Below are 27,116 nucleotides of genomic sequence, written 5' to 3' on the forward strand. Positions count from 1 at the left end.
GGCAACAATCAAGATAATCATCTTTGCCCTTTTTAACTCCCCACCCAGCCATTGTCTTAATTATTCTATCCAACTAGTATTTCAAATGTAGGATTGAATTACTTCTAACACTTACATAATTTCTCCTGCAGAAACTACTGATTCATGCCAAAGTCAATTAGATAATTGTAATTAATGTGTACTAAATGTGAATTACCTATCTCTTACTTTTAATTTGTATTTATAGTTTTCGTCATAAGTATGAGATTGACTCACACCAGACATTCATCTTTGACCGTCCCGTTTGAATCAAGATTTCTACCATATTCGATTAGTTTAATCGCGTTTTAATTTTCATAACCATCCGACATGCTTGGTTGAAAAAGTGATGTTATGACCGTCTAACCCATATAATACTATCATCATGTAAAAATGTTTTACTTCACATAATCTTAACACAACAAAATATATATATATATATATATATATATATATATATATATTATAAACTCTCAATATAATTTACCTTTATTAAAAATCATTGTAAATAATCAGAAATGATTTTTTTTTTTAATTAAAGAGATCTCGTCTATATTAGAATTCATAATACAATATAATACGATAAGGGTTAGTGATTTAATTTATAGTATTCAAATTTGCATTCTTTAATAATGTAATAAAAGAATTTAAATTGTTTTTTTACTTTAATTTATAATTAAAAAAAGAGGACAATGGATATTTCATTCTGCTTCAATTTTTATTCCATTAATAGATCAAAACAGATTGATAAATAAAAAATACCAACTTAACGTGTTAAATTAAGATGAAGTGAAATGCCTGGTTCCCTTTATTGTCCTACCATCGTTGTTAATGTTGTTGATTCTCAAACAAAATAACATTTCAAATCAACACTAAAACACATATTATAAAAAAAAATTTCTAAAAGATAAAAATATGAAAAATACTTATGTCTTTATATTTTAAATGATCTTAGTACTAAATAATTTTTTAATTAAATAAAATAACGTTTTATAGTCTTTTTTATCTAAACCATAGTTGCCTATATTCAAACTTAAAATAGCAAATGAAATCGTTTAACAAAAATTCGTTCACATGCATGACATTATTTATACTCTGTTCTATTTAAAATAATTGGCCATGTGCGCTGGATTTAGTTAGAATCAAAATGTAACGGTCACTCAAATGATTAAATTGGAAAATGGCATTAGGGCAGGGAAAGGGGAAATTGGTGATGTATTTTGTTTTGGCAAGTTAAATTTTTTTTGTTAACTATTTGTAAGATAAGTGAATTTGTTGTGTTAGTTTTTGGGATATGAATGAGTAATAATAATAATAATAATAATAATAATATAGTAGTCAGAGGTGCATTTTGCAATTGCAGTCATCTTTGTCACCTTCTTCTTTCTTCTTATTTTTCCTCAGCGAGTGAGTGAGTGAAGGAGTGTGTGAATATGAGCAATCCCAAGGAAGAAGAACCGTTTGCCAGAGCTGCAAGAGCAGCAGAAGATCTTTACCATCTTCGAGACACTTATTTTCCACCCAACCCCGATGACAGAATCTCAAAGTTGCAAAACGAATTCGATCTCGCTCTTAATCTCCTCGATTCCATTCCCCCAGGTCAGTTTCTTTCCAATCCTCACATAAAAACGCTCCCTTTTACCGCTTTTTAACAAAGGGTATCCTTCTCCATGCTCCTTCAACAACCCGTTTGGTTTATACTTCATACTCAACCGTTGTAACGCGGGAGCTTTGTTTTGTTTTGTTTTTTCTTTTCTGGGGTTCTGGTTGAAGATTTGAAATTCAGGTTTTTCATGACTTCTATTTTTCTTTGCTAATCATGTCTGAAATGAAATTAGTCTTCCCTCCCTCCCCTTTTGGGGATGATTGCAACCAGTCTTTTAGGAAGACATGACCAATATAAGCATTCAGTTGACAGAGTCTACTCAGTGGACAATTGTTTAACACTTTTTTTATTTTCTATGGGTCATCAGATGCACAAATTACCTGAACTTGTTGTAATAGAAGGGCAATATTACACGCAGGTTGGAAATCAAAAACATTTTTCTTTTCTTTTTTAATACAAAGGACGTGTTTTAAAATTTAGTGTTTTTTTTTTTTTTCAATTTTAGAAGGTATGGTAATGCCATTAGCCTTAGTGATCATTACACTACCCTAAATATGTGAACTTTTATTTTATATGAAAGGATATCACTACGGAAAGAAAGGACATCATCATGGGGATGACATAGTCTTAGGTGAAGAAAGCCCCGGTTTCTAACATAAATTCAACTAGTTGAGACTAATCAGCCTCAACTAGCAAGAGGTGCTTCTAAATATCTGTAGTCTGATGCTTTATAACAACAATTTAAGTCATTTCCCTTTAAGTTGGTTTGCTAGGAGGATCATATGATGCCATAAATTTATGTCTTTTATTGTTGAGTAGATAGAAATTATTTACCTCTGAATCCCTCTTAATGACTTTGAACTATAGTTTTCTTTGGTTTCTGTCTTCCTTTGACTATTGAACTATCTTCTATCTAGTTAGCCCTCCATAGTGGTTCTTTTATGGGTCTTCTCCTCACATGCCCAAACCATCTAAGGTATATCACTCTGCCAACTTTTTTGCAATAGGGGCTACCCATCATTTCCTAATGCTATCTTATTTTTGTGTATCCACTCATTCATTGTGACATTCTTATTTTTGCAATGTACTCTTACTTTCTTGTTGGCTCTTTAAAGTCCAACATGCTATCCCATGTAGCATTACAGGTCTTCCATGCGGTAATTTTTTCCTTTAAGCTTAGAGTGCTACTTTTTTACCACATATCATCCGTGAAACAATCCTCCATTTCATCCACCCTGCTTGGATCTCATGGTAGAGGTCACTCTCTGTCCCTCTGATATTTTGTAGGATGGGCTGAAGGTACTTGAACCATGCTATTTGTGGTACTATATATTTTCAACAATTACCAGAGTTACTGTGTTGTATCCCTTGATCAATTCCTTATACTTTGTCATACTTGTACTTAGGAAAATCCATGTGTTTCCAGGCAAGGCTTGTCTCCAATTTGCATATCTCTAACTTTCCATTTACTTCTTGTCCCAACTCTCACAATAAGACTTTATCATGATAAACTTCAAAAAGCATGCACCGAGTCACTAACTCTTGAATATGTACCGTGAACATGCCCCGAGCCAAGATCAAAAGATAAGGACTCAAGGTAGGTTGTTGGTGCACATTATGGTTATAGGAAAATCTTCTGTATGTGCACCTTTTACACAGTTGAAACTCCACATATCTCAGAGTGGCTTAAATTGAGCAATCTTGTCTTGATGCCTTTCTTTTCTTATATTGTCCATAGAATCTCTCTACGCATTTTTCTCCAAATAATTAAAAACATTTGTATGTCTTTATTGTTCCTCGCATAGTCCTCCGTAAGTGTTGGTAATGCTGTGATGCTTTATAGTATATGAAAAAATATGCTTGCAGAGAAACTGTTATAATGTTCATATTGAATATTTTTCATATTATTTTTCATTTTTTTTCTGCCCAGACTTACTTACTTAGAAAATAGGATGACATCTTCCACTTTTTTTTGCTTTTGAACAATGCTTCTGCTTATTTCTGAGAAAGTTTGTTAATTAAATATGTTGCATGTCCCAGAACAAAGAAAATCACCTACACAACGTGCAACATTTGAATATCTTAGGGGGAAGATGTTGGATGTATTTCCTGACTATAGGAAAGAAGCTGAGGATCATCTATCAAAAGCTGTAAGAAAGATTGAATTTTAGCTTCTTTGATTTAGTGTCTTTTTGTTGATGTTTAAATGATTGTAATCTACTCTTACATGGGCCAGGTCAAGTTAAACCCATCTCTTGCAGATGCTTGGCTATGTTTAGGAAATTGCATTTGGAAAAAAGGAGATTTAACTGCTGCAAAGAACTGCCTCAGTCTTGCATTAGACAAGGTATCAAGAGTATATTTTGTTGACTTCCACGACTGATACAATTAGTTGCAGAGTTAGAGATTTCATACACCCTAATAATAAGTGACGGGTTTGGAACTTGTTCATTATAATTTAATTAGTTTCCTTCAAATCATTATGTTTACAAAAGAATGGAATTCTTATACGAACTTGTTTGGTTAGATTTTCAAAATTAAAACTTTTCCATTTAAATTTGTTGTACGTAGGATTGTTTTATGGCTTCTCCTTTAAGTTGTCCATTATAATTTAATAAGTTTCCTTCAAATCATTATGTTTACAAAAGAATGGAATTCTTATACGAACTTAGTTTGGTTGGATTTTCAAAATTAAAACTTTTCCATTTAAATTTGTTGTACGTAGGATTGTTTTATGGCTTCTCCTTTAAGTTGTCTTTCTGACTGGCATGCAGATAGCATTGTTTACTAACAAGCTTTTGTTGGTTTCCTCTGTTTTTGTTTTTGTCTCCTTGTTAACGGGGATGTTATATATTACCTATTCCTCCTATGTATTCTTTCCGCTAATTTGAAATAATTCTTTTTATAAGAAATGAAAATAATGAAATTCAATATTCCCTTCTCCTTTGTGAAATGTTGGAACTAAATAGTGAGGCATTTTCCATTTCCAAACAGGTGGCAAAAGAAATATTCTTGAATCTGAATATTGATCTATTTCAAGGAATATATTTTATCTCCACTCTATTCCTGTCAGCTGTGTGCAAATTATAGTCTGCTTATTTCATTTAATGATCAATATATCCTGTAAATCTTTGTGGGGATAACATGCATGTATTATTCATTTGCACGGGTAGCAATTGTATACATTTTATAAATATATATTTTAAAAAGAAATATTAAATTACTTGTTCAAAATTATATAGAAAAACTGAAGAATAAAGTGCTAACAGTGTTACTGATGAAAAATTTGGATCGCGTACTAATGAAGTTCAAAGTGTGAAACTTGAGTGAATGAAAAAACATGATGAATGTTTTTTCTTTTTCCTGGAAATTCAATTCAATATACTTTGAGGCTGTGTAATATTCTTAACATTGAGTATGTCAATTTCCAACGTAAGTTCATCCATATATTACTAGAACATTTTGCTAATGCCTGTTAATAAATTAAGGAATAGAACACACATGTATCAAAGAAGGCTTCAATGAAATGAACCTATATTAATTTGTATTTGTATATCTGTTTTTAACCATGTTACCTGATTTTGAATCTTCGATATAATTGGAGCTTCAGTGACAGTAAACTGTGAATATTTTTTTTGTTAGAATGACTTGGATAAGTCTAGCAACATGCTGAATTGTTTTCTATTCCCTTTTTTTAAATGCTTTAAAATCATTTCACACTTGCACTGTGGCTAGCCTGTTCCTTAAGAGTTAAAGTAATGCATCTCTTGGAAATCATGGTAATTTCTTAACATGATAGTTTGGTTCTTGTTTTCCTGGTATTAGATATGCATCCGTAGTTGATGCGCTTATCGGAAAGACTATTATTTTTTAATACAAATAAGGGAAATTTACTGGAGGCCATAGGCCATAACCGTTTTCTCACAAGTCTCATTTTTAATTTGCTCTACTTCATATTCCATTTAGAGACATGATGAATGACTAGGTATTTGTTGTCTCTGCAGGGTCCTAACAAAAAGATTCTTTGTCAACTATCGATGCTTAAAAGAAAAATGTCTCAAGGTAAGGGATCCGTTCACATTTCTATTCTCTTGAAGATCATTTTTCCTTTTTACTAACTCCTAATTTGTTCAGTCATTCTAACTTGATTTTTTGCACTTGTGTATATAAAAGGAAAGAGCCTTATGAATCCACATTCATCCTTTGTGTTGATTTTTGTCGTAATTATACTGATTGGGATGGTTTTCTACATTTATGAAGTCCAAAGCATCACATGATCTGTATAGCTGATCTCACTGATCTGTATAGCTGATCTCACTTAATGGTATAAGGCTATTGTTGTGGTGGTGGTGCTCAGTCTGTCATGATTATCAAGAGTCATTAATTTTAAGGCATTTTTTATGATAGACACATGCAGTCAGAGAAAATATCTGATTTTCCTTAAAAATAGGCTTAAAACCCTTCATGACGTTAGAATTGGGGAAACTGTGAACTATTTCCTCCTAGTGGAACAACATGTTATGATTGCTTGTAACTGTAAGAAAATATTTTATTTAGTGGTCTCAGATGTGGTTGTATTAACATGATAGTGAGACCTGAGGTTCTGGGTTGCATTGATTCTTGAGCATTTAATTACCTAAGGGTATCTTCAATGCAAGAACTCAATTTGGATTTTTAACTCTTTTACTAGGTATCTTATCCCCACCTGGGATTTAAGAATGCTCACTAAATTTCCACCAGTGGTAGAACAGAACTTGACTTCTCAACTTATTTATAGTGGTTGTCATTTTATTTAATCTACTTGCAGAAGAACCCCCATTTTAACTTGGGAATTTTTGTGTGGTATGGTTCTAGATTTCTTAATAGAAAACTGTCTAACACTGAGATTTATTATTGTGCTTTCTTTGAACTCAGGTGTGGAGAATCAAGCAGAACTGGTTGAGGAAAGCATTCAACATGCCAAGGAAGCAATCACTTTGGATGTCAAGGATGGGAACTCATGGTGTAAGCTCTCATATAAGCTATTACCATGACATATTAAAAAAAAAAAAAAAAAACTCTGATTACTGAAAGCTATTTGGTCTATTCTCCAGTAGATTTATCTGTAAACATACAGTCAGATCTAATTATGATGAATTGGTGATTGGTGTAAAGTTGCTAGTGATTAGGCTGTAAGTTATTTAAGTAATAACCCCTTCATTTTTAATTGATGAAAATAAATTACACTGTAAACAGTGGAGCAGTGCGCAAATTAGATACACATGGTTTCTCTCTAACACTTTCCCTAAATGAACAGAGATAATTGAAATCGAATATTAGTATTGAGATATGGCTCAGATTCTGTTGTATGGGTAGATTTTAAAAATACAATTTGTATTTATTATAGATTGCAAAAATGGGTTGGATGTGTGTGTGTGTGTGTATTGTTAGTTTAATTTTTACAAACTCAATTCTTCTAGTACTGATAGAAACATATATATTCAAATAAAATTTTAGGTCCTTTAACTAAATTTTGTCTATTTAGATTATTTTATGAAATGAGAAACTTAAACTTTCCTTTTTTCTGTTTCTTTTCTTTTGTTGTTTGCTTTTTGATGGAGCAGCCTATTGGCTCACGAAGTTGTCCCTTAGAAAGGTGGACCATATCTTTAGTCCACCAGTAGCTGGTAGGGCAGTTTGTCCTGATCCGTTTTTAGCATGTAAGGGTAGGATAGGGCAGACTGACCTGTTTTATCACCTCTAGTATTTTTCTTAATAGCCAATTTTAGGATATTAGCTATATAGAATAATAAATTAATATTTTCCTTATCTTTAGCCTATCTTGTATCTGTGTATTCGTGCGTCCCTTTTAAGCATGAATCAGTCAGAGAACACAATTCCTACATATCCTTTTCTCTGATCTCAACTCAAGTATAAGAAACCAATTTTCTTTTGTCCTATCTGTCCTAAGATACTATCAGTGGTGTCCTTGAGAAGTGTTTATAACTAAATAGAATACTTGTGGGAAATCGAGCAACTTTAAATTTTCAGTATCTCTCTTTTTTGGTCCAAGTCTTGTTTGTTCTGACATAAGATGCAATCTCTGGTCTTTTAATATCATCTATTCTGCTTGGCAGATAATCTTGGAAATGCTTGCCTTACAAGTTTTTTTGTCACTGGAGCTTGGGATCATACCAAACTTTTACATTCTTTAAAAGCATATCAAAATGCTGTGAGTATGAAGAGGGAAGATTTATAAGTAGAAATTTATAATGTGCATACGGTAGAAATATATCTTACTTTTGGTCACTTTTGTTATACTCATTTCTACTTGGAGATTATTATTGTATGTAATATTTATTGGTGAATAGTATTATCATTTACAAATTGGAATCGAAGACCTAATGTTTGGTTAATATGTACCAGGAGAAAGATGAAAGAATGAAGTCCAATCCAGATTTATATTTTAATAGTGCTACAGTACGTTGAATCTTTGATCCTTATTCTGTGTTTCATTGTATTCTAGTATTCATTAAAGAAGAGTTTGACGTTGAATACGCCAGCTTACTTTTCTCCTGTATATTTACCATCGTAACAGTTCCACCTTAATACAAAAAGTAATATTTAGACCCCAGTTATATAATAGCCACAGTGGCAACTACATTTACTGGGCATAAATAGTGCATTGAATATTGCTTTTTCGTGTTTGTCTTAATAATTTCTTACAGGTTAACAAATATCTTGAGAACTACCAGAGGGCCCTTAGTGGATTTGAGGCTGCTGCTTTAAAGGATCCAGGTCTCAATGCTGCAGAGGAGGTTCAGAAGATAGTCAGTTTACTTGACAAGGTGGACAATCTTTTGAAGGTAATGAAATGAAAATTTTCCTTTTGCTATGTAGTGGTAATTTAAGCTAGTAATTTGTTGAAGCATTATTCATAGGTTTTTTCTGTGGCTTGATATTCATGCATGGAGGATTCTTTTCATGATAAAAGCTGGTAACTTCAAGAAACATTAAAGTCCATTCTACTCCTCTCCCCACATACCAGCAATTTTTCTAACAGGTTGTAATCAACATCTTAGAAGCTGCTGGTTTATAAATAGTTTTATTATGCACAGGGGCATGTAAGAGCTAAGCGAATGACATCTTTGGCTTCGTCATTGGTTGCTGTTGATTGTAAGCACTTTTCTGTGAGCTTGGCTTCAGTTTCTGGTCCATCTTTAATTCTACTTGGGCCTCTGCTTGTAATATACCTTTAGTTCTCTTCACTATACTGATTACTGACTTAACTCATGCCTACTTTTTGGTGCAAGTGAAATCGCCATACAGAAGAGTTACCATAGACCTTTTATCAGAGGGTCCAAATAGAGCTCTAGCAGTGGAGGCGAAAGTTTTTTTCTTTATTAGGACTGAAAGTGTTGCTCCCCTGTAAGTCCTCTATCGTGAAAAATATCTTTAACTATATATTTTCTTTTCCATAAACAGATCCTTTGAAAAGCTTCATTATATACCCAGGAATGACATTCCTGAGGTTAATATAACTGAATATCCAAATGTTTGGTTAATATTTGTCATTCACTGTAATGTTTTTAAATTTATTTTGCTAAAAATAAAAATATTAGAAAAGGTAAAACAAGATGAAGGTTACAAATCGTTTTATGATACAATGGGGGCAAGGAGGGGAAATTTCACTAGACCCTACTTGGAAAATGGGTTGATTATCTGAGTCACTCTGTTTTATAAAATAACTTCCATTCACATGGAAATATAAGATTCCTTACACATGGGACTATGAAAAAGGAAAATATGTGTAATATACATTCCTGAGAATGAGTTAGCTTGAGAATAATTTCTTATAATTTGTACTAAACATCAGAATGTTACATTCCCCTACTCGCATCCTGCCAATAATTTTGTAAGACTTGAAACAAATATACTTGTACTTTTAGAGGCATTTTCAAAATAATCCCAATTGTCTTTATTGGACATTTTAGAGTAAAAATAGAGCATCTAAGTTAGCACCTACTTGATAAAGTATAGCACATACTCCAAGGAATTGAGTACCTCTTGGAGAGCATCAAAGGTACTCGAGAAGATAAAAAAGTAGAGAAGCACTCAATTAACCGAGCAGCATGTAGTTAACCATGGACAGTGCTATAATGGTGCACATTATTCTGAAGTGATTTGTAAGTTTAAAATTCGATTTTAGAAGAAAAACTTTATAGGGTCTAAATAGAAAATACGGAACCACAATTTTAGTTTTACCCAAATAAATCTTTTCCTCGTTCTTGTTGAAGTTATTTGTTCAAATGTATTTTCCCTAATAATATATGAATGTTAATATTTATTCTGTCTTATGTTTAAGTAGGATAAAATTTTAGATAAAAAGGTGATAAATTTTGAATTTTCATTTCATAAATGACATAGTAAATTGGGGCATACAAGAACAATTCACTAGAAAATTAGTATGGTTTTGTTTTAAAGAAATACCTGTGGGTAGTGAAAGGAATAACCAACCGAGACCTTAATGGCTATTTGTTGATAGTTCTCTTTCCATAAAGATGTCCCGCGAATTGTTCTGTGTCAACTTTCACCCATGTTAATAACATGTTTTTACTGTCCACATTGTGGTGTGAAGATTACTCTATTTTTCCAGAAAAAGAACATATTTTCTTGCCATTTACGTTAAAATGTCTTGGGAATTGTTGATTGGAACCAGATATCTTCTTGTCATTGCGCAGATACTATTTGCTTTGTGATTCAAATCATTCCTGCTTTGTTGTCTCGATTTATGGTGTACGTACTGATGTGGTAAGAACTGTTCCTGAACTTCTATTTCGATCTCTCCTATTTTCTTTTTCTGAAGTAGAAAACTAATTGTTCTACCATATATTTCAAGGGTGGCAAACCAGTTGCATACTTCCTTGTTTCTCATGTCTAGTAAGATTTCGTCTTTGTGCTTTTAAGCATCTAGACTTAGTTCCTTTAGGGAGTGTCCGTGAAAAATCGTCGTGTTGAGATGTTTGATAACCATTGACATTAAAAGGGATAAAAGAAATGACTATATGATCATTTGCAATGAAGTGTGCAGCTTTACTAGTTCTGATATAATTATTGATTATTGTTTTATTCCTCCTCCCTTCTCTTATTTACGTGAGTACCTATTGCCATGCTTTATCAATTGATTAGTTATAATTGACTTCTTATCATCCAGATTAAAGAAGGAGATCAACTAACAATGCTTGATCCTTATTTTCGTGATGTTGATTTGTCGTGGAATGAGAAGGTACGCTTTCTTTAAAGATATTATTTATTTAATGCCATGATTTGCGTATTCCTCCATGTGTTTGTAATATAGAACAATGCATTCTGATTAAGGATTTACCTTGTTTTTTTGTATGTTTTACAAAAGCATTACCAGTTCAAGTCTATACGCATGGATTTCTACGAACAAGTACTTGTAAATGGAAAAGCTTTGACTCCTCAACAAGCTGCTCATTCGTCAATATATGCTCAACATAAACCCTGAAAAGGCCACTACTGAATTATTTGAGTTCTACTTGTCTTCTGGCTGTTGGTGTTGGATGCTATATTCATTGAGTAAATAGATTGGTTGGTTGGTACATTTATACGTGTGAATTCTGGTGGCTCACAATCTGATAATAGGAAAAGGAGAAACTTGAGAGGAAAGTGTTACATTTGGCTTTCTATTTTGTCCATCAAGCTTTTACATCTGTTGAATATGATAGCTTGAAGATTCTTCTGTTTGTTTACGATGCTTTTAACAGAAAGTTTGTGTAAAAATCTTGTTTGTTGTTGTATCAAAGTCCATCTCGCAAATGCTTCATCTTTTTTTAATTTCTTTATCTTCACAAGAAAAATGAAGGGGATGATAATGAAATGCTTAGAATCTCATCAACTTTCTTGATAATGTCAAACGGTTCACTGAAGAAGTAATAGTTTCACATTCTTTAGCAAAATTTAAGTGTAAAACATTCTTTCCCATTACTATTATTTCATCATAAGCAATGGCCTTGATTGAGGAAGTTCAAGCTAAGCAAGAATCGGTGAAATGAAAGAATAAAGGCATTAGGAGGAGGCTGTGTAAGGCAATGTGAAAGTGCGGTTTTGAATGTATAGGAATTTGAGTGTGTTCATGTCAGAAATGTCAATTTCGCAGTTCTAAAACATTCTCCTCTGCCACCATTTGGGATACCTTCGACTAACAATTTGATTAAGAAGCTATAGCATTAGTTGAATGAATTTATTAGGCTTCATCAGGTTATTGAAAAACAACAAAATTTAATCACTCTAAAGGAACAATAACAAAGCTATGATTACGAATTGAAACCTAATTTTCACTTCATGCTACTACACAGTGAACAAAATTAAAAAAGAGTGGAATAAAAATATATACCTACAGCTGAAAAAGTCTCGTACACTTAAAAAAGTAAATTTTTGCTAACTTGTTACAACTAAAATATAAGTTATTATGTTTTCTAGTACTTTACATGTTATAACTAATTATTATCTTATTCTAAAAAAAGGATTATCTTAAAATTGATGTTAGGAAAGTCTGTATCTATATCTATTTACCTATATGAACTTGAATATTATTGCAATTGAATTTCATGACTTATGAATAATTATTCTATTATTATTTGAAACAAAAATGTTCAGTGAAAAAAATTCATTAAAGAATTATTATGTATAAGTAACTGTGAAAGAGGAATTTTCTTTTTTTTGGCCAATCTTCAGATAAATTTCTGGATAGCCCTTATTACAGAATCATATATATAACATAAAAGACTTAAATTTAATATTTCCTTTGTCAGTTCCTAAGATCCAAAAGATACCTGTTTTGTTGCGACAAAACGAAAGGTTTGCTATGTACTGTTCACCAAAGATGATATCATTTGGCCCCATCCATCACAACAAAGAAGATCTAAAGCAAGGAGAGGCTTATAAGCTTAAATGGACATCAAAATTTGTTGTGGAACACAATGAAAACCAGATTACTGATCAAGCAATTGCTAAAGCTTCGCTAAAACGGATAGACGATAATATTGAAGAACTGAAAAACCAATTTGCTGAGGATGTATTATTGGGAGAAATGTATGATGAGAAAAACCTTGCTTGGATGCTGTTTGTGGATGGATGTTCTTTGCTCTATTTCATGGAATATGTTAATATAGATCATCCAGAAGCATTAAACCTTAAGCTTGACCAACTAACATATATATGGAGAGATACCTGTTTGTTGGAGAATCAACTTCCAAGGAGATTGCCTGAAATGCTAAGTAAAAAGGAAGTATTTATTTTTCAATCATTCTAGCTGGTGTACATCCAAAAGGGAGGGGTCTGTAAGATTCTTTCCTATACTAGATTTTTGTCGCTCATACTGTCACCCCAAAAGTATGTCTACCATGATCAAAACAATCAAATAGAGATAAATACAATCTCATATCAACAAAAATGATGATGATGATGATGATGAACACAGTATTGAAACAGATAGGGTTAGTTGGCATAATGATTTACCAACTAAAGTATACTGTGAGAACTTCTTCATATCCACTAATGTTGTGGCTTTCAGCAAGAAATATATAGTCATTAAGCAGCAAATTGAAAAACACAGCACAACTAAATGGAAGGCATGGTTGGCTGAAGGTTACAATACTCATTTTAATACTCCTTGGGCTATGGTTGCCTTTTTGGCTGCATTACTAGCATTCACTCTCAATTTCATCCAAACCTGATATTTTATGCTATTTGTTATTCCATTAAGGTATAGTGTGACTCACAAATTTGATATTTAACATTAAATCAACTCGATTTTGCTAATATAGTATATAATTAACCAATTTTAATATTATATATAATTAAATCATAAAGGTAATTAAAAAAAATGAAACTTATTTTAAACATCAACATAGATATATTTTATAAGTTAAAATTAATTTATATACAAGTTAAAAATTAAAAATATAAAAAATAATTATGTAAGAATTTTTACAATTAGTTTATGCATAATTCAATTTTTATTTATGTGTAATTCATTTTGCTCTTTAAATTTTTTCCCTAAAAGTCTTCATGAAAAAATTATCCAAACTTAATCACAATAGTATATTATATTAAATTGTATTTAGTCAAAAACCATATCATTAATTCATTCATATTCTCAAAGAATGTTTTTAAAACTAGATTACAATAACTATATATAATCTGAATTCATCTTCGAAACACTAAAGTATTCCATCAATATTAACTGAAGTCAAGAAAATTTTGTTCCTCGGCATCGGAAGCTGAAGTCAAAGAAGCAATGAATATACATCAGGTCCCAAGAACAATGAACAAATTAGGGATCAAGTGGGCACGACACGAGTACTACTAATGCTTTATATTTTCTCTTCAGATTGAACTTAAATAGCTGGGAGAATCCCCCTAGTAAAGTACAAGTCAAGCAAACTATACAGAAGGTTGTATATGCTTAATTATGCACAATCCAATGATGATGCAAAACAACACAAGCCATAAAAAACACAACACAACACTCACGCTATGCAAAGGCTTCAAACAAAGGACCGAATCTCATTTATTCAAGGGATGACATAAGAAAAAGAATATTAACTTTATCCTACAAGATGTACGGATAAACACTATTGCTGCTTATAGTAACCACTTTGGTGAGGCGGAGGATATGGAGATGGAATTGTATAAGGAGGTCGTGGCACAGAGCCAGGTTGCTGTGCTTGTGCATTATAGTACGGACCACGCCATCCTGGATATGCTGGCTGGCCATACTCATGGTTTCCCGGTGGCTGCTGGTGAACCTGAGGGGGTGGGTATGGAGCAGTTGATGATGGTGGAATGTGGTATGGAGGTGGAGGCTGATGGTGCGCAGGACCACCATATGGGGGAGGTGCATGATGGCCATAGGGAGCAACTGGTGGCTGCTCAACTGGCTGATAATAAGGTGCTTGTGGCCGAGGATCTGTTTGTGTACTGGCTCTTTGATTTTGGCTTCCAACTGATGGGTAGTTGCTGTTAAAAGAAGCACCTGCGTTTTTGTCCTGGAAACTAAGACCAGCCAATTGTCTCTGAACATCTTCAATCATTTCCCTGCACTGAATATTCCTTGTCATTACAAAGTCGTTGCTCTGCTGCTTTACGTTTGTTATTGCATCCTACCAAACAAAGGAATTGCGTATTATTGCATGATGATATTCAATTTAAACAGAATCATCCAACCATGTCATTCAGAAAATTTTAGCAGAATCTAAATTAGCATTAGCCGAAGAAAGACTGCATGCCTACATGTACATTATTTTAGATAAATATAAAGGCAAATGGGAAATTAAAGGGGAAAAAAAGAATAAATACTAGTAGTGGTTTTGTAGAAGTTATACATTTAGAAGGAATAAGTGGGGGAAAAAACCAGTAGAAAGATCTCTAGTGATTTGCGGAAGTTACAAAGTTAATGAATAAATAATATAATCAATCACTTAATAAAAAGAAAACCACTTAACGGGCAAACATGTCTTAAAAATTATGCGTACAAATTATGATGTCCCCTTTCAATTATCAGCAATAGATAAATGACAGCATGGAATCAATTACACTGATTTTGAATAAAGAATTTTAAAAGAGTAATTTTAAGACAAAATATGTTGTTTAGATAAGGAATTTAAAAAAAAAAAAAAAGAAATTATAGAATTTTAGGAGTACTTAGACTATTTAAAATTAGATAATTTCAAATTTCACACAAAATTGAAATTCTTTCTATTCTCAAAATCATATTTAGTCCTTTTTCTCTCCTCAACTCAATTTTGGTGGTTTCTTATTTGATCGTGCTTATATTTCAGGGACAACATCAAAATTATTTTATAGTTGATGTTAGGTTCAAGTTACTTTTGAACCGTTAGTTAGGGTTTTCTTAGTAAAAAATAATGGTTATTCCAATTCATGCCAAATATACTTTTTTAAAATTTATGTCAACTGATATCCATTTGAGTTACTCTTTTATACGAAGCATGTGGAAATTATTTCTCATAAAAACATTAGTCAACATCTTCTTGACCAGTTTGGGGGGATTACTTTACAATTGATGTTAACTGGAATTCTTTTACTAATCTTGATAGGAATGTTTTTTATTATTTACATTGTTAGGATTATCTTTATTGTTGTAGATAATTATTATTTCTCACTCAATATTAGTTAAGGTTTTCTCCAAAGGCCAATTTTTTACATGAGCAAGATTTTTTTGTTGGCATTTGTCGTGATATTTTTTAGGAAAAAGCTATTTTGACACCGCTGTTCACAAATATCTCCCATTTGACACTTGTTTTTCTTAATAAAATATTAATTAATTTGAGTGTCAAATGGAAGTATTGGTGTGAAAGTATCAATTCTCATTTTTTTTATCATTGTCTGCATTGATTTATTTTTATTAATCACACCCAATGTTATTATTAATCAACAATTGGTTAAGAATCTTTTATAATGTTAATTGAGAAAACTCAGTCAAAAATTATTGTAGTTGATATCAACTAAACAATCTCGACCAACATCAATCTAGAAAAAGCTTTGCTAAAGTGAGGAAAAAAATATAATAAAATGTTAGTTAAAAATATCTTAAAGAACTTTAACTGAAAAATAACATCAATCAAGATTGACTAAAAATCATCAACAAAAATACTGACATTTTTGAATTATTAATAATTATTTAACATTTAAATATATTTTGCATTTGGTGATAATTGAAAATTTGTATCCAAAAAAGAAAATTAAAAAACAATAAATTTAAATTATCTTATCCAAACAAAATATTTGAAAAATAAAATAATCTGGAATGAAATCAATTCAAATGCAACATATTTAAATATCTTAAAAATTAAAAAATTTCATATCCAAAAGCAAATTTAAAGATTCAGTATGTTCTTATAGAATAGAATAAAAACCATATATGTAGTTGATAAGTTCTTACCTGCAGGGTAACATAGAATTTTAACCCTTCATTGATGTTGTCCTTTATCTCTCGAAATTTTGCAATGGCAGCTTCAATCTGCTTATAGGCTTTTTCACGTGAAGCTGAAATAAATTAAGAAACTATCAGAACATAATCTGTGATGCAGGAAAGGTGCACTCTAATTGGAGCATTGTGTACAAAAAAGACAAAACTGAGTTTCATGAACAGTAACAGTTGAGAAAACTTCCGGTCACTGGCTAGTCATAAAATTTTATGCACAGTATTAAACATAGTCTGAAAACAGACTTGGCTTTGCCATCATGATGCCAAGGTACAAAAACCAGATTCAATCTAGAAAACAACCAAACGCGGCCTACCTTTGTAATCTTCAAGATTGAAGATAGCAGAGAACTCATCATTTTGAGCCTGTGAACAATGGCAAGCAATTATCAGAATCACATCATTAAAATTTATCACTTCGTCTATGCACAATCACCTAGAAAAGAAGTATTCAACAACCAATACTCTACAGTGAATAGGTATAATGGTAGATAAAATCAGTCACTCTTGCCTTCACGGCAAGGTCCACCTCTCAAGAAGCATGAAAAATTAAAAAAGGTAGTTTTATTATCTGCTAAAGAAGTCTCAGGAATTAGTTATAGTGGTAATCAAGAATATAAAGTATAGTCGCCCTGAATAGCCACTGCATGGGAAAAGACAGTCCCAAAAAGTGAACAAACAGTGGGGAACATTTCTTTTCTTAAATGCTCTTTAGATGAGTTTCGGGCATACAGAGATAAATACCTGGATTTGTAGCAACAGTTGCTCTTGAGCCTCAATGTTTTGAGCTATTTCATCACAAATATGGTCATATTTTGCTAGCTCCTTCTTGAAGAGATCATCATAAGAACCAGTGGAAGTCATCAATTTTGGTAATATATCATCCTGAAAGATATTTATACAAATATAATCAAAATAGTTTATTTGGGTGTAATGCATTCATGAATGGTAAGCTATACATGAGGAAACATTCCTAGTGATTCTTCACATCCACAACATTCGAAACTAAGTGAAGAAAACAAATCCAAACCATTAAATAATCTAGCACAATAAGTTAAGAAAATACAAGTTCAAAACAGAAAAAATACTATATACTTCTGTTTATCATTCTTAATCAAGGTTCAGCATTTTTTTCATGTTGCACATGGGGCATCGTGAATTCAAATGATTGAGTACTGATACCAAAAATGGGGCAGAATCTCACATTAACCATAGATATAAAAAAATCCACATTTGAATTACTTGGTATAAGAAGAAAGAAATAATTTATGGATGAAGAATCATGTACCCAAGAATAAAAAGTGAAAGGTTAATGCCATAAACAGTGCCCAAAAATCAAGAGGAAAATTTTTATTGAAGAGTGCCACTGATGCAATCTCACCAGGGCTTCCAACACCCCCCCAACATGATTTCCAACAAAACTTTCTATATACTGATTCACTAACCAAGGCACTGATTAGCACCACTTAAAGTGAAAATAGAGCCTTTACACTTATGATACATGGCAAAATAGGTGTATTTTTTATTATCAGTATCTTGCATACATGATACTGAAAAGTGAGATGATGGCGAAGGTGCTAGGGGAGAGTAGGAGATGACAGCAACAGGGATATGGGGAAGCGGAAGCAAAGAAGGATTTAAGTTGGAAAGGTCACAAGTGGATAAAATTTATATCTCTTTATATAATTATAAATATCAATTTTATTTAATAGAACAGTACCTACATATTAAAAAAAAGAAAACTGTAGGTACAATATTATTTCAAATGCTAGAATCTATAATGCAACACAGATTCAAAGGCATAAGCTTAGTATCATTAAAGGATTGATTTTGTGCAGTTCACACTGCAGTAGATAGAATAAGTTGAATTTAGCTCCTCTAGACTGAGCGATTCACATTGAAGATACAAATATCTCAACCATTGATAAGAATATCAAGGGATGTGATTTGTTATGCATGAGTATTTAATATCAACCCGAAGTTATCTCATGAAGTTGAGATTCATTAATTTTCTCCCTTAGTTGAGATTCACTTTAGAGAGCCAAACCTGATTTGTTTAATATACTTTTGGATGTTGCACATGCATAATCCCCCTAACATCCAAAAACACATACTGGACCAAGGACATTTATTGTTGAATTCAGAATGTGGAGAATCACACATTATATGCAAACAACAGGTGTAATACAACTTCGATATCATTAAATATCATGAGAAAACCAATTTGTTAAGAATAAACAATGCATAAAATTTCATGAAAAGGCATAAGCATATCTCCCAATTTTAGATGATAAGACGGGAAATGTAGCTTCTACTAGAAGAACTCAAAAATGTAATTATGTGAATCTGGCTTATCAGGTATACCTTTCTTTTCATATCTTTAAGCATATCTTCAAGACCGGCCCTTTGAGCTCCGAGAGTTTCTAGTTGCCTCTGCATTAGTTAACACAATTGCAACAAGAATCATACACAGCAAATGGAATATTGTAACTTCATTTAACATTACATCCTGCCAAACAATTAAAATATTTACCACAACAATCTGAATGTGCATTAAAGTGCCTTCTATTGCTAGCTCTAACTAAACAATACTCATTCAAATTCGCCATTGGATTTCTTAACTTTAATAAGCACTCCTCACTAAGGGTATAGCCACAAAGAAACCATCCAGCACTCGGTTCATTGGTAAATTTTATAATTATGGCATACAGGGAATGAATATGAAAGACCATAATTAAAAAAGGCGTGAAATGAAAGGATCACTTGTTGTGATATGAAATTAATCATAAAGTAATTATTAGAATTTTAAAATTCCACTAAGATTGATAACTAACTACGATACAAAAATGAAACACCGGCTGCATCAATTAGGATGCAAGAAGATGTCATAGATTTTATTTCTGAGAAGTCAGAAATCATAATAGAACAATAACAAGACCAAAACCAGCATACCAAACTTTGCTTGAGAGACCCCACAATAGCATCTTCATTTTGATCAAAAGACATAATAGGCCTTGCCAAGCTTGGAAGTGCGGATTCAATCTGATTAAAAAACAGAGATTCAGTGACTTAACAATGTTTTCAAATGACACTGAGAAGCAGATAACCAATTAGAAATAGTACAACAATTTACCGGACGAGCATCAAGGATCGACATGAGTGCTGAATGTTCTCTAACTGATCGCTCAATCCTACCGTCACTTTCAGCAGCCTGCTTCAAGTTACCTGCAAACCGGTTGAGCCTATCCTGCAAGTTTTTAGTCAAGGTGCTTGACTGGGGCCTGGTCCATTTCGTGCCAAATTGACTTCTAAATTGAGAATCTTCTCTTGCTTCCTTCTGCAACAATTCCTCAGTCTGGACCAGCAACTCTTGATTCACCCTCCTTAGGTCCTTAAGTTGCTGCAACTCTGCTTCCAAACCAGCAGGGCCCCCACTGATCTGCACAGCCTCCACATCTTCTTTGAGACTTGTTGGAAGAGTAAAATTTCCTTCCAAAGCAAGAATGGAATCCGGCAGTTCCATTTCCTTAAGCCTAACTCGGGTTAGCTCACTAGCTTGCTGCAACTTTTCAGCCTGTGTTCTTATAACATCATCTACCATTTCGGTATACCGTGAGAGGGCCTTTGCACTGCTGTCAGGAACAAGACTTGCAAACATCTTTTCTTTGCTTGCATCCAGCACCTCATTCATTGACATGGGCTTGACCATAGAAAATGATGGAATGGGGGCTAACGAACTTGGTGAAGGAACTCTCATGAGATAAACCCTATCATTCTCCTTGACAGCTCTTTCAAGGTTCCGATTAATATTGGCCTCTAACTTGCCAATTGCATCAAGAATTTGCACCGCAGCACCCTTAGAGCTCTTCTTTGCCTCAGTCAACACATTAACAGCACTCCGTAGTCGTGCAATCTCCTCTGCTATTTCCTCTTTATCGTGCAGCTCCAATCCATACCTATAACAAGCTTCTGCATAAAACAGCGCAGCCTTTAACTGTACATGAACTATCCAGGACTTTTCAAAATGCTGGCTCAAAGGTGCAACATTCAGTGCAGCTAAAGCTTCCTCATAATATATCCCAACCTACAGGCATAACATATCAGCTACAAGTCAGCACTCGTCCAAAAAACAAAAACAACTGTCACAATATCAACAAATCAGTGATCAGAGCAATCAAACGATCAGCATTTGAAAAAAAGGTATCATGTTCATGATTCATAGTTAAAATTATACTTGCTGAAAAGTCCTAAAGCTAGTGAGCTTCTACCATTCATGACCTGGCCTGAAATGACAGACGATCACACCAGTTGAATGAGTGTGCCCTCTAAAACAATAATATTTGGCCTATAAATCAAACACAGGCTAGTTCTCAACCAAGTGATCCACAAAAATCAGTGATCAAACAATTAACAGCATTAGCATAAAAAATCTACTCACAAGTTATCCATAATTAAAATTGTTCACGCTAAAGAATGTGCACTTGCTACAGTCCTAAAACTTGATATGAACTGAAGAAGCCCGAGTGAGCTTCTACAATACGTCAAAGGACTGTTCAATGAGTATCCCCAGTAAAATTCATTATACTGGGACCAAGGGATTATACCCATCCTCAACCAGACAGTCCACAACAAATACGAACTCAAAATTGTCAAACAATTAGCAGCATTTGAATAAAACATGTCATATTGACAATTCGTAATTTAAATTGTTCATAATAGAAAAAAGGAGTCCCAAAGCTTGATACGAACTCAAAAAAAAAATCATGAAGTGGCAGTGTGAAGGATTGATCACACCTATTCTACGAGAGCCCTCGCAGAAATCATTATATGGACCCAAGGATCGGAGGCCGACTAGAGAAACGGCCAAAAACCAGACAATCTAGACCAATTTGGAATATCATTAGATTTTGTTGAAATGACATGACTTTTGGTTGTTTGATCAAGGGAAACTCATTGGAACTCTTAATTGTGTCAGATAGTTTCTTCTAACTATCTAAACAGTTACAAATTAAGACTTAAGACCGTCCTGATACGCGTTCGCCACACTTAAACTAAACCAACAATTAGGATAAGCAAAACACTGATATGATGGCTTCTATAAATACATGGTAACATCAAAGCGCATCCATGGCTAAAGTTAAACCATTTCGTCAATAACCAAACATGAGAGCAAACATACAACACCGACTCGAAATTGTAGCCAGGCATGGCCTATTGGTCCTATTGGATGATCTAGAGTCCTTCAAGCATCAAACTTGAAAGAATGATTATAAGTGGTGAAAATCTAAAACTGATTAGCAACGAACCTGTCTGGAGATCTTGGCACAGACACCGGGAGTGCTCCCTTTGGCAATGGTGTTCTCGAAGACACACTCTTGCGCCTGCGCGAGCATGAGCTTCTCCAGCATCCCAGCACACTCAACGGACAAATCAACGGTGGTGGAATTCCCAACGGATGCCTTCATGGAGGCGTTGTCGCGGAGGAAGGCAAAGGAACCGGCAGCAGCAATGAAGGCATGCGAGGCCTGGCGGCGGCCGTCAACGGTGTTCCGATCGTATGAACATCCAATCTGACTGTAAACGGCGCCCAAATTGAAGAGCACGGCGGCCTTCTCGAGGTGGATGTTCTGCTGCGAGGCCTTCTGCTTTGGCTTGAAGGCATCGAACCAAACAAAGGTGAGGGCGTTGACGTGGGCAGGGTCCGGGGAGATTGGGAAGCGCGTCTCAACAAGGCAAAGAGATTTGAAGTAGGTTTGGAGGACATCGCGGCGCGCCGGCAGGGACGGATCGAGGTGACGTTCGATTTCGTTGCGAAGTTGCTTTAGGGTTTGTAGATCGTCTTCGACGTTTTGCGCTTCGCGCTCGGAGTAGTGATACGCCACGTAATTGCGGAGGGGGCGATACATATCAACGGTATTGGTCTTCTTCTCGAAGATCGCGAGCACGATGTTGGCCGAGGCCGCGGAGGAGGAAGACGGCGACGCGGCCATGGGACGGGAAGAAGATTCGAGAAAGTTTGGATTGATTACAGCGTGGAGAATGAGCGAACGGAACGAAACCAAAACAGTCTCCCCTCTCCTTTGCTTAAGCTAATACGCTAATTACCTCTTCCTCTCTCTGGGAGGTCGATCAGTGAGACTGTGACCAATCAACTGCATGCCCCGTGAAAGGGTTTAGAATTTCGGTCAAACGCGGAGAGATCAGAAATTACTCTTTTCAAATATATTTAATCGAGATTAATCCTTAACGATTAAGGTTGTGCAGAAATTTGGATTTTCTTGTTTATTTCCTTCACTTTCTCTGACCGGCATTCCAACCTCAACCTTTGTCACCTTCTCCTTCTGAAACATTTATAGGGCAACTTTAGAAACAACATATATGATGTCATGACTCATGATGCACATCAATTTTTCGATCACGATTAATTATAAAAATAAAGAAGGGCTTAGAAAGTAATAAAGATAAATATAGCTTGGAATGTGATTAAGTACATCATTTTGAGTGATAAAATTAAGTGTCACATTAATTTTAGTTGATGATTTCAATTAAAATTATTGAAACAATACTATAATTCAAAAGAAAAAAAAATACACTTATTTGTATAATTTGTTCAATAGATTTTAACACTTTATGTTAATGTAATAAAAAATTTGTGAAATTGAATGAGATGATCATGGTAAGGAGATAAGAGGAGTAATATGATGTAAGTAATAGAGAAATGTATAGAGACACAAGATGTAGAGGAAATGGTTGTCAAATGAACAAAAGATAATAAAGAGTTTATTAATTAATACATTATGAAAGATAACATTGAGAAAGAATGATTGTCAAAGTGAAAAAAAAAAAAAAGATGAGGAAAAGTCCATTAATTAATGCATTATGAAAGATAATATTGAAAAAGACTTGCTTTAGATAAGGTTAAAAAATTAATAAAGCTAAATCGAAACATAAGTTAGAATATGATAATTGTTATAGATAAAAGGAAATAAACATGTTTGATGTAATATGAGCAATTTTAAAACAATTATCACAATTATGTAAATTTTTCTTTATTTTATTTTATTTCAAATGTAAAAAAAAAAAAAAAAAAAAGGTCAAACAAAGGTAGAATATGAGTGACAATTTGTACGTATAATTAAAAAACTCTACAAAGTTTAGGAAAAGGAGATATAAAGAATCCAATAATAAATGTAACAATTCGAATTACCAACTTTCCTAAATTTTCTTTGTCAAGTGTTCTTCTATCTTTAGTTATTTATTTTCTTACAATTTACATTATTACAAACAGTTTTATCCACCTTCGGCTTTATCTCTAATTTATCCATTGCTTCATTTACGCTTCATGTCATTTTTATATGCAAAAGAACACATAAAACAAATTATAGGAAAAAGATGCATGAATTCCTAACTAAAATACACCTTAAAAGACAATCTAGTAGCTTGAATATTCTCGCAAAATTAATTCATCTTTTAAATTTTGATCCGTTTACAAAATAATATTTCAAAATTAAAATTTATTCATCCTTAAATTATTTTTTATTTTTTTTCTCAAAGTAATTAAAATTTAATCTCAGTGTTTTTAATCATTTATTGTAAATATTTTTTTCTCTTATTTCACTTTATAATACTCAGTTTTAAAACTTTTTCCTTTTTTTTAAAAAAAAAAAACTTCTCACAGTCTGGTCTTGAGAAGTCAAATTTCGAAAGAATTTTAAATATCAAACATTTTCGAAAAATAATGCTCTATTGAATCTATTTCAAAGATTTTAAAGAAAGAGATATTGTTTATAATGTTTTTTGAAGATATTAATTTTATAACTTTATAATGCATTTAAAATAAAGCTTATTATTTTTATAATAACTTCGTAGAAAAAGATGAATAAAGAATAAAATATAAGTTTACAATTTTAATTATTATTACTGATCATAAATATTTGCAGTTATAAAATCAATAATAATAAATTTAATTTAAAAATGATAAATATTTTTGTATTCATTTTCTTGGAGTAACTAAACTTTATATCCAATATTTTAAATTATCTTTCCATAGTTTTAAGTTTTATTTTATTTTTTATATTTTTCATTCCATTTAAAAAAGTCAATATAAAATTATTTCAAACAGATCTATTTAGAGAAATAATATTTTAATAAATTTATTTAAGAAGTTATTCTTTAAAAACGGATCATTTTAAAAAAATCATAACAACAAAACCGTGTTTTAAAATTTGTGGGAAACTATTAAAGGAGTAAATTTTTTTAGAGTACAATATTATTAAACGTTACCTCGAGTTGTTTTTTACGTCCAAACGTAATAATAATATTTAACTATTTTGAATACATTTATCTAAAAACACACTAAAATATTTAAGAAAAAGTTCTTCATTTTTATTACCACTAATTAAATTAAATTACACTAATCGTGGTTACTGTGCCTCAAACGAATATTTTATTTTAAACTCGTAGATATGGAATCGATTAATATTATATACATATTAAAAGTTTATTTTTCAGGAAAACAATAAAACTACTTGTGGCGTGAACCGCGTCCGCGTGGTCACCGACCAGCGGGTTTGTGCGATGAAAGAATCCGGTCCGGTTCGAGATGGTAGAAAACCATTTTTATAAATCGAATTATTATATATTATATATATCGTCCAAAACATAGCTGTTTTTCTTCATATTGGATCTTTCTGGAAGGAAGGAGCACGCAGCAAGCCCTATGGCTTAATATCTCTCTTTTTATTTTTAAAAATAAAAAAATATAATTACATAATGTTTTAACGTGATTATTTGTATTGTCCTTGTGTTTAATACATTTCTTACTCTTTTTAAAATAATATATATATATATATATATATATATATATATATATATATCTTCATTTTAATTTATTTGTTTTTACTGGAAAAGAAATGAATGAAAAATGGTGAAGGCTCTTATTAGTAAAGTATTAAGAAAATGCTATGAGATAGATTGAAGAATAAATAAAGTATTTATGCAACTTATGCTGAAGTTATATGAAATATGTATGATACAATAATGATTAAATGAGAAATTCTAACAAAAGTAAAAGAGAAAAAATTAGACATATTTTAAGGTGGTGAATATTGAAGTTTAAAAGAAATATTTAAACTTGAAAAAAGAAAGCAAGAATTACATAAATGAGTATGATAAGATGGATTCATAGAGATAACAAATATGAAAGAATTATCCAGCAGAACATATTTATGTGACACTTGGGGAGAAAAAGACAAAAAAAAAATTGATTAAGATTATATTAGAAGTACTAAAAGAGATGGCTAGTAAATAATTTGATGAGAACTATGTTTTTAACTAAGTTTAATATGATAAATAAATGTATCAATTCCAATTATATAAATAAACATCATCAATTATGAATACGATAATGTCAAACTTAAAATAGTTTAATGACATTATGGTCCATAATTAACTTATGAGTCATAGTATCATTAACTTATGAACCCCAAGTTGAAGCTCAACATGTTTCAGGTTGAAGTTCTTGAACAAGTGACTGTGGAGTACAGGCACAATCTCAAGCCAAGTGATGTGTCCTTTGCCAAAAAATCATCTATGACAACAAAAACTATAAGGGCACAACCAGATTTATTGCATCAAAATGGAAGTTGTAGCAGCAAGTGCCAGCAGTATCTTGCCACCATGTGGAGGTCTCACCAATAATGCCCCAAAAGCAAAGAATGAATAATTGTTTGATAAAGGAGGTTCAAGAAACAAATCAAAGAAAAAATGGAACTTCATAATTTGATTTGTCTTCTAACAAAATGTTATCGATAAAAAAAAAAAGGAAAAGAAAAATTCTTCAATCCAGAAAGAAAAACTGATAATTTGTTACAGTTTAACGGGACCATTGTGCTTTTCTGCTTCCGTTCCTTTCAGAAATAAATCCATTTGATGAACTCCTTTTACTTAATGATGTTATTCTTTGAAAATTTGTGAAATTTAAGAACAGTGGTGATATTTTTAGAAAATCCAAAATTAGCTAAGAATGAGGGGAAGAAAAAGATTCGTAGCACTTAGCAGCAATATAATTAATCAGGAACTTTTTTTAGGAATAAGGATTTATCGAGAAAACTAATTAATATAAGTTGGGGACAATTTTGATCCTATTCCTCATAAGTTTATACGTTCTCATATGAACAATGTGGATGAAAAAGATCTAATCGAGTCATTGCTGTTGATATCATAAGATCTAATATAAAAAAACTGAACTCAAGGGGTTTGAACTTTAACTTTTTAAATGGGATTTAAATTATTCTTGTCTAGAAGTTCAGCAGGAAGCTTCAAAATTGTTATTTGAAACCTGAAATTGTCTTCCTCAATGGCATAAAATAATAAAATAATCACTAAGATCAACATTTTGGTTCTGTATGATATTTTCAGTTATTATTGAAGCTTTCAAGCTTAGTTCTACTTATGATTTATTTTTTCAAATAGTTTATGCCATCT

General features: G+C 32.4%; 2 protein-coding genes across 2 annotated transcripts; one reads left to right on the forward strand and one right to left on the reverse strand.

The window, feature by feature from the left end:
- Positions 1 to 1,229: 1,229 nt before the first annotated feature.
- LOC106769845 (tetratricopeptide repeat protein 5) lies at positions 1,230 to 11,447 on the forward strand. Its single transcript, XM_014655623.2, has 13 exons — positions 1,230 to 1,617; positions 3,665 to 3,774; positions 3,861 to 3,971; positions 5,629 to 5,686; positions 6,539 to 6,628; positions 7,741 to 7,835; positions 8,030 to 8,083; positions 8,332 to 8,469; positions 8,722 to 8,779; positions 8,917 to 9,031; positions 10,345 to 10,414; positions 10,818 to 10,889; positions 11,016 to 11,447. The coding sequence occupies exons 1-13, from the start codon at positions 1,452 to 1,454 to the stop codon at positions 11,130 to 11,132; spliced, it is 1,254 nt and encodes a 417-aa protein (XP_014511109.1). The 5' UTR covers positions 1,230 to 1,451; the 3' UTR covers positions 11,133 to 11,447.
- Positions 11,448 to 13,988: 2,541 nt separating this feature from the next.
- LOC106772174 (vacuolar-sorting protein BRO1) lies at positions 13,989 to 22,964 on the reverse strand. Its single transcript, XM_014658390.2, has 8 exons — positions 21,938 to 22,964; positions 19,765 to 20,715; positions 19,584 to 19,673; positions 18,996 to 19,064; positions 17,376 to 17,516; positions 16,949 to 16,997; positions 16,590 to 16,693; positions 13,989 to 14,790 (listed from the first exon to the last, which is right to left on the reverse strand). Exons 1-8 carry the CDS (start codon positions 22,619 to 22,621, stop codon positions 14,263 to 14,265), a joined length of 2,616 nt encoding a protein of 871 aa, XP_014513876.1. The 5' UTR covers positions 22,622 to 22,964; the 3' UTR covers positions 13,989 to 14,262.
- Positions 22,965 to 27,116: the final 4,152 nt, after the last annotated feature.

Source organism: Vigna radiata, chromosome 8 (genome assembly GCF_000741045.1).
Source record: "Vigna radiata var. radiata cultivar VC1973A chromosome 8, Vradiata_ver6, whole genome shotgun sequence".
Taxonomy (NCBI): Eukaryota; Viridiplantae; Streptophyta; class Magnoliopsida; order Fabales; family Fabaceae; genus Vigna; species Vigna radiata.